The 9,286-nt window shown below is 33.3% G+C and overlaps 1 protein-coding gene across 2 annotated transcripts; it reads right to left on the bottom strand.

Annotated features, from left to right (window-relative positions):
* Positions 1-544: 544 nt before the first annotated feature.
* Positions 545-8,716, bottom strand: LOC110102906 (probable glycerol-3-phosphate dehydrogenase [NAD(+)] 1, cytosolic). Of its 2 annotated transcripts, none has more exons than XM_020831418.2 (6): positions 8,245-8,716; positions 7,275-8,176; positions 5,919-6,140; positions 2,338-2,585; positions 1,829-1,968; positions 545-1,118 (listed from the first exon to the last, which is right to left on the bottom strand). In XM_020831418.2, exons 2-6 carry the CDS (start codon positions 7,930-7,932, stop codon positions 995-997), a joined length of 1,392 nt encoding a protein of 463 aa, XP_020687077.1. In that variant the 5' UTR covers positions 7,933-8,176; positions 8,245-8,716; the 3' UTR covers positions 545-994. The 2 variants fall into 2 exon arrangements, with proteins under 2 accessions (XP_020687077.1, XP_020687078.1); XM_020831419.2 differs by having other exon boundaries at positions 8,351-8,716.
* Positions 8,717-9,286: the final 570 nt, after the last annotated feature.

Below are 9,286 nucleotides of genomic sequence, written 5' to 3'. Positions count from 1 at the left end.
TCGTGAGGAAAATAATATCAGTTTGCTGAGTTGTAGTCTTTAGAGTAGGACAATTTTGAGTGTTATACTTATTTAATGGGAATGATTTATAGTGTTAGGTATTTAGCCAACCCTTCAATTTCAATCTGTGAAAATTTTAATTCTTTTTTTATTCTCTATGGATTAGAATTAATGCTTTTATTATTATTATTTTTTTTTATTGTATATATTATTGGTAGTTGAAGAATTAGAATAATATAGGTCAGGGATTAAATAATTATTATATTATGATGGATTTAAAGATCCTCAGTTACCGGGATTAGTATCAAGGTCAAATGAATTTAGTAATCCTACAAGTTATACCAATTAAGTTGTATTATAGAAAATCGTCGATAGTATTTAAGGAATCACAACCAGTCACTCGCGACAATATCGTTGAGTTTTAATAAAATCATCATAATCGCATTAAAATGTGGACAGCTTGATCCATATACTTATAAAATTATACAAATTATTTCTGAAAAAATAAGCAAAAAAAAAGCTTAAAGGAAAACTCATGAAAATATTATCCAAATTTGTGCTAAGAAAACAATTTCATTCAGTGCTATAACAAAGCCATAATTAACAACACCCAATTCATCCACCCTTATTTGTATGCTTGAGCTTTGGCCTTCAAAGAAGCACTACTCACTCACAATAATAAATGGAAACCAGTTTTAGAAGTATATTAACTTACATTAAAAAACCAAAATTTCGCACACAATGGAGATCAGAGAGTTTGCAGAAAGTGCTTATGAGGAAGCCTATGGTAGGATTCAGATCAGCAAGAGTTGTACTTTTCGACCGGGGATTCCTAAGATCTCGTTTGGAACGGCTTTCTTACTATTTCTTAAAGCAGCTTTTTAATACAAAAAATTAAATTTTTTGTACTAGGAAGCTGCTTAAAGAAGTAGTAAAAAAGCCGTATCAAACGAAACCTAATTCACAGCAGTGGTAGCAGTAGCAGCAAGAGCATTTAAGATTTGCTAAGCAGAGATGGGCGGTAGAAAGCATGGCTCTGTGCAATCTCAATCCTTTCACGAGGATCATTCATTGTCTCATCTCTTAGTGCTTGAAGAATAGCCTGCACTGACACCTCCCTGAAGAAACAAATCAAGGTTAAGTCTTGGGAAAAATAATGAGTTTGTTTTATTTGTAAGTTTTCTTGTAGTGAACAAGAGATAGAACTTAAGCTATGTAGACTTTAAAGCAAGATGAACTCCGATTGTATGACATAATAGAAAGTTAATGATCAAAATAGTTTTTATATATTTTTAGGCATCAAATGTTCAACTTAGTCGGCCAATTTCGTAATACCCCGTTAACCGTGTCGTTTCTTTGGACAAAAATTGCTGAAAGGGAAGTTTTTAATAGGGGAATTTTGGACTTTTCAAGATCAATCATGTTAGTTTGACCTGATATTAAGACTTAATTTGGGATGGCTTTTTTGAAGGTTCTTAAAGCAGCTTTTTAGTACAAAAATTAAATTTTTTATAGTACAAAGCTGCTTTAAGAAACTGTAAAAAAGCCGTCCCAAACGAAACCTATTGATGGGAAAAATACACGCTGCCATAATGAAACGCTTCGCTCCAATTTCTATCCATAGGAATGGTGAAGTTGCCCGTAGGACCAAATTGATTCAAATATAGTGAATTGAGGGACTAATCAAACAGCTAAAAAAAGTGTAGGACTAAAATGGACACACATAATAAGCCTAGATAACACTTTGATAATTTACTCATATAATATATTTGAATATGCTACTTCTGTAACATCATAGAAGTAAGAAAGGTGAAGAAATAGGACAAACCTTTTTATTAAAATTTTGTAGAGAGTCTTGAGGATGGGGCATAGCTCGACAGGAACAACAGGCTTGTTTTGATCAGGCCGCATAATACTTAGACTGGGTTGACTAAGAAGCGCATAAAAAGCACCCACTGCAGAGACACCCTGCAAAGTTAAACAAGGTATCCATACAACTTTCAGATAGCTCGCATAAAATCATAAAACAAAAAACCAATAAAATGATTTAATCCAACAAAATATCCAGATCAACTCTGACCCAATCCAGAAGCTATTCAGATCGAATCTAAGTCAAGATCAGCACTATCTGAACCTGACATTTGACAGGCCTACTTCACATCACTTAGATTCAAAACTAGTATTTTTATCCTAGTACCTAACAAACAAAGAAGAGTTAGGCTTTGTTTAGGACGGCTTTCTTACTGCTTCCTAAAACAGCTTTTTAGTAAAAAACCGTTTTAAAAGCAACAAAAAAGCTGTCCCAAACGAAGCTTTAATAACAGTTGAGAAGAAAACCTGGATCATCCCTTTCCCTTTGATGCTATCACCCATGTCAGGACTCAAATCACCCTTGGCCAACATCTGACCATACCATGCATTTCGACCTTTTAACAGTGTAACATATGTATCAGCTAGTAAAGGACCAGCAAGCCTCTCAGGTTCTTCTGCTAACAGATGAGTTATAAATATCATCTCTGATGTGCAGTGCGAGAAGTAAACTGATTTGCTAGTTGCGCTCTCATTAGTTAGGGAAGCTACCATACCTGAAAAGAACAAAAGCGTATGAAATATTAACCTTCAAAGTAACTAGAGTGATTTCTGAAGTAGAAAGTCAAAATTGCAGAAGTAAGAATATATCTGATTATCTAAATAAAATTGGTTAAGAAGTTTGATATTGTGTGAGATTAATGATTTATTGCTTCATGCGCACATATGTAAATGTTGAAACATGAACACATCATATAGGATATTAACAACCTTCAAGATTTCCTTAATTGAAGACTATTAAGAAAATGGCTCATAATTGATTCATCGAAGTTGAAGAAAATCACTTTAAGTAAAAACAAACAAGAGGTAGCACAATATATCACCTATTAATAACAGATTCAAATCATATCAAGATAAATTGACAGATTACTTACAAAAGTTAGCATAACTGGATAACTCTAGCACAGCTGCAATATGCTAACAGAACATGACTAGCACATACAAAAATATACTACAGATTTAAGCTTCGTTTGGAACAATTTATTTGTTACTTTTTAAAACAGATTTCTAGTACAAAAATTTCTTGAATTAGAAAATTTTATACTAAAAAGCCGTTTTAGGAAGCAGTACAAAAGCTGCACCAAACAAAACCTTAGACACTGCCATTCACCAGCAACATCCTGGTATTGGCTCCTTCACTCACAATGTAATGCGGTGGAACGGTAGAATCATCTAGTTTGAGAACTAAGGGTGGCTTGTAAAGATTGCAAATATAGTTTAGGTTGAGTATTAAGAATATTAATCATTTTAGGGGAAGGATCACATCTAAATTGTAAGCAATACAATTTCAGTTAGTAAAACAACAATGGAGTATTCTTCGCTGAGCACCATAGGAGCTTAAATGGATTGCCTAAACAAAGGACTGTTGACTAAGTACATTGATATAGCCATTATCTACAGAGGCTGATATTTTGCGGTATCATGGAAATCTTAAATAAATAAATGTGGAGTGGAATACAATAAGGCAAAACTAAAGTCATAAAACAATCTAGGACATGAAAAACTGATGGTAACGATTGTACTGGAGGGTTTTTGGCTTTTTGCTCAAAACTTGGATGTTTATATGAGAAATATGGCATATGGAATCAATCTAGAATTTCGAGGAAAAAGATTTTTTACAAATGCAGGGTAGTATTGCATGCATTAACTCTTCCCAACACCTTGATTCGTGCTTACTGAACTTGATTTGCCTTTCAGGCTTTAATTTGAGGTAAAACCAACTAAAATACTGATTTCAAACTGAAGTAGAAATACAAAAGAAATGAAAATAGCTTTTCTTGTTAGACAATCATCCAGAATTTATGTGCCACAATTGGAGTGTAAAACTTAAGATGCAAAACATGGTCGTCTCAATGGCAAGGCAGAAAAAAATGATAAACAAATTGTTGAAGTTTTCTCGATCGTAAAGAGATTCCTTAAAGACAACACTTCACTAAAAAAGTGATATTTTAATCTAAAGATTATTTGTCGAGAATATCTCTTTTTCTCCAGTTTTTAGATATAAAAAAAAAAATTCTATTCATGCCACCGATGAAATCTAACATGTTCAAAAAGTTAGATACATTGTGTACAATAAGGGATGAGTAACATGCATAATTGACTTTTGGACTTAAAAGAGAATTCTAGGTTTTTAAATGTTTTATGCTTTTTTAAATTTAAACTGTGCACTCATACTTTTAAATGATTTTTCATGCCATTTTGGTATTTTCATGTAATGTAGGACATCTTGGAGTCTAGAATTTCTTTAATGCAAATCTAAGATGGGTTGCATAACGCATACAAAGGATAAAAAATATGCAATCCTTCAACTCTTATTTAGGCAAGATTTGTTTCCTTTAATGCAAATCAGAAGACACAAAAAACTAACTCAAAATAATAATTTAGAGATAATCCAAAACTGGAATTTTGGAAAAAAATTATATGCGGTCAAGTAAGACCATGCAATGAATAGAATTTGTACTGCATAAAAATAAATATACACTTTATAAAAGAGAAAATTGAACAAGGAACTATAAATGTTTTTACACTTCAATAAAAGCTATTACTCTAATACAATCAATCATTAATTTATCCTTCTTAATTTTATCATTCATCCATATTAAAGAATATCAATGACTTTTTTTACTTTCCAACACTTAAATTCATACAACATCACCAGCCTAATTATAGTTTTATAAAATTTACTCTAAAACTACATGATATATTTTTATTGTATAATACTCCCAATGAAATTCTCTATTTTAAGTTTTAACCACCAATATAAATCTTCAAATTCAATGTTGTTCTCCCATAAACCTCTTAAGTCTAACTATCATGCCATCTATCTAATCCTAATTATAGTTTTATAAAATTTGCTTCTAAAACTACATGATATCTTCTTATTGTACAATACTCCCAATGAAATTCTCTATTTTAACCAACCATATAAATCTTCAAATTTAATGTTGTTATCCCATCAACCTCTTAAGCCTAACTATCATGCCATCTATCTAATCCGTTTTGATCAGCTTTCAATAGTGAATGACAATGCTGTATCTAAATGATTCTTATTATTCATCTACAACATTCAGCCCATTCAAATAAGACTTCCGTAGTATCTTAATTCTACACCATAATGAGTAAACTTTTTCATAATTGTCATAATTGTTTACATGATGGCTTCCATCTCATGGGCAAAATTTTCATAATTGTTTAAAAGTTAATATGAACGAGGTAAGCTAATAAAACTGATCCACAAGCCACGTTCATACAGATGGCATTCTCATCCGTAAAGCATGAAAGTATCACTATTCTAGAGTCCTAGACAATATATCAACTACAAATTGAGAGTTGTTGTATACAATGGATGGTGGAAATGAACTCTTTTTGAATCTCTCCTTAGAAAATAAACCAAGTACTAGGAGTCAAAATGTTATGTATCTAACATTTATTTTCCATGCGCTAGACCAAGAAAAAAACACTACATGCAAAAAAAAACTGCATTCAAATAAAATGAAGCAGACACTATCATTTAAACAAGAGAAAATTCCCTTAACACATAATTCACAAGCTAATACTTGTAAATAATTACAAAACCTACAAGACTTACTACCAATAGAGGACTAAATAAGTAAATAGCATAGAAAATACTAAATCTTTGGCATATCAATATAGCACTGCCTTACTAAGAAAAAATTGTAGCCCTAAAACCTTCCAATAAGTGAAAATTCCAATCAATATTGCCAATACTAAGCCATAATTTAAGCTCATCTACTCATTAAAATAAAACTACTGTCCTTATACTCATTTACTTCCTTTGTAGAGCCTTAGTGAAACTAATAAAATCTTACCAGCACCAATAGCATAGACATTCTTCAAACCACCCATAACTTCATGAGTGACAAGGTCGCTATTATCCCACACAATAAAATGAGGTTGCCTCAAAAACTTAGCAAGAGATTTCCTCCACTTTTCAGCTCCACATATTCTAGCATTGGCATACTCCTTATTGTAAATTTCTGAAGCAATATTCGGACCTCCAAGATAAAGAATGTTCTCAACTGGAAGACCAGCTGCAAAACAGACATTGAAAAGATGAGAGAAGAATTCAACATAATTAAATGGTTTACAAGAAGCAAAATGGCATTAAATAAGAGAAAGAACATAAACAGTTAATTATATAGGCATATGGTTAGGGATAGAATGTTCTATGCAAAAGTTCAACAACTATTCTTATAAAATGAAGAAAAAATTATGAAAAACTAATCAATACCCTCTCAAGGGTGAACAACGTGTTTAGAAAGCTACATGCGATTACACTAAGAAAGCTGCCTACTCTATAGTAGTTAGGCATTAAGGCTTCGTTTGGGACGACTTTTTTATTGTTTCTTAAAACATAATTTTAATACAAAAATTTAAATATTTTAACAAAAACTTTGTTTTAAAAAACAATAAAAAATCGTCACAAACGAAGCCTAAGTTTGGTTCGTCAATTCCACTTTGAGGTGTTGAAAGAATTCCATCAAGTTTAACAACAAAATATATAAGGAAAAAAAAGGTTAAACTGCAGACAACTACGATGAAACAACTGCCCCTACATAGGAACTAATGCTGATTTTCTGCAAAATCTTACTCATGTTCCAATCCAACAGGTTCCATAGAAATCTTTGATATGCATAGTTCAAATCGGTAAATGTTCACAAAAACTGACTACATAGTACATAGCATAACAAAAAAATGAGCTTATGTTTTCAAACAGTAATCTCAACAGCACTAGTTGCTCGTTGAGTTTCAAACAAATAGCAGAGCAATCTAGAAGCAACTAACAGCACGAAGCAAGAAAATTTACCCTCCAAATAATTTCACTCTAAAATTAGTGATTTCTGAATTCCTGTTTCCACAAGTTATGTGGCCCAATCAAAAAGATTGGAACTTGTAAACAGATCACAGTTAGAATCAAGAATAAAAAACCATTTTTTAAGCCTGAATTTATTTAGCAAACGTACATTATTTTTGTTGCAGGCTAGAATATACGGGCGATAGAGTTATAATACTGCGTCTTAGCGCTACGGATATCCAACTCACACACTGTTTACCATACAATGCTAAGACGCAGTATTATAACTCTATCGCCACATATATTCTAGCCCGCAACACTTTTATAAATAACTGTCAAGAAAAAAGATTGAATAGGCAGGAAAACTCACTAGCACATTGAATCATCTGTGTGGGAGTTATAATGCGTGGTATTGGATCCAAAGCTGCCTCTACACCCTTTGCCAGCGATATTATGATTGGAACAGTGATCCTCTCCTTCCAATACCTACTAATCTCCTCAAAGACCTCCCTGGTCTCCGTTGAAGGCAAGCCATTTATTACAATATCAGCATCCCACACTGCCTCCTGCAAATTCGTCACAACTTTGAGCGGGCAAAGTGGCGTATCAATCATGTTCAAGCAAAAACCATCCCTTAGAATCTCGTCGGCATACAGAGTTCTATCGCCAAGTCTCCCCTCAACATACTTCAAATAAGCACACCGACGAATCAGGCGCCGGAGCACATCCTCCCTCGAGTTAATTACCTCAAAGAGATGTTCAGCCGTCGACCTATCCACAGACCTCCCCGCCCGTCTCCATATCCGAATCTGAAATTTCTCACGAAATTGACCGTATGCATCTTGCAACAAAGCAGCAAATACACTGCCCCAGGCACCAGCGCCAATGCTAACAATCTTTAGCAGATCACCATCTGGTTTTCCCAGCACGCTTCGAAACTCGTCCAGTCTCTCCACTGTACCATTGGAATTGTAAGTTGATCCATTGGAGTGCATAGAACCATGATCTCCCTGCGCACTGCTCACCATCTTCGTTTCTTCTTATCCAATTCGCGAGGTTTCAAGTCTATTTCTCGCTAAGATTTATGCCAAAACTGAAAGGTATACTTTCTAACAAGAAGATGAACAAACCCTAATTCTCTCACTAAAAACCAATTCCTCCCTCTTGCTGCTGCTTCCCACAAATCCAATCGGTATATTTGAGGGAAGAATTAGCCAACCAAACCACTCACTGAAATACCAAAAAAAGAAGGGATTTTAATGCGAGCTTCACCTAATGTACATCATTCAAAACTTAGATAAGCAAGAAAAATCACAAACAAGCAAAAGAAAAAAACCAACCTTCGTTAAAAGGGTTTTCTTTTCTCAAAAACACAAAAAGCATTCTCCTTTCCCTCCAATTTCTCACCGAAACAAAAGCCAAAACGCACAAGCCATTCAGCCGTACCTCATAACTTCGAAATTGCCGTCAAGGTGTTCGGCCATCTACTCTAACTAAAAAAGGCAGATATAATAACTTGGCCGACAAGCTCCCCGTTGTCGTGTACGAAATTTCAAAGGAAATCGCTTTCAACTTTCAATCAAAATCGGCGATTTGGAGCACAGAAACCGCCGTTTCAGCTGAGGGGAGCTGGGTAGTTGGACTTCATCAAGTAGAGGATAGGAAGATTAAATTTTTAGGAGAAATTATTTAAAGCGGCAAAGCTTTCGGAGGTGAAAGGGTAGCCTCAGCCTGATGATGATTGAAGGCAAGCAGCCATTAATGTCTTCTAATGATCCCAACTACCTAATTACTGAAACTAAATGCGGGAGAAATCAGAAGATCGGCCACTGAGGGTTCTTTGAAATAGATTTGGCTGGTTAAGAAACGATTTATATTAACTACTTATTATTGAATTATAATTAAAATATACAAATATATTGAATTTATTTCAGATGATCTAAAAAAAGACAAATTTATTGAAGCCATCAAATTTATTCTATTTATAAAATTACAAAATTATTTTTTTATCAAAAGAGTGTATATATATGAATAAAACTTTCAATTCATTTAAAATTTATTAAATTTTAAAAATTAATGCTATATACTAATTTTTTTCTTAAATATAATAATTATTAATTTTTTAATGATATAATTTATATTAGTATATTCTGACATAATTATTATTCGAATCAAAATGTATTTCACAACTAAAAGGTTAAATTTGATGTATAATATAAATTAATTTCAACCTTGTTGCGGGCTAGAAATTACGCGGCGATAGAGATTTGATTCTACGTCTTAGCGTTGTACGTATAACTAGCACACACAGAGAACACAAGATTTTTTACGTGGAAAACCCTTAAAAGGGAAAAAACCACGAGGCCTAGCCCAGTTGAAAAT

Source organism: Dendrobium catenatum, unplaced genomic scaffold (assembly GCF_001605985.2).
Source record: "Dendrobium catenatum unplaced genomic scaffold, ASM160598v2 fragScaff_scaffold_1567, whole genome shotgun sequence".
NCBI classification, from domain to species: domain Eukaryota; kingdom Viridiplantae; phylum Streptophyta; class Magnoliopsida; order Asparagales; family Orchidaceae; genus Dendrobium; species Dendrobium catenatum.
Note: the sequence above shows the minus strand (reverse complement) of the source record. Positions and strands in the feature narration are given on the sequence as shown.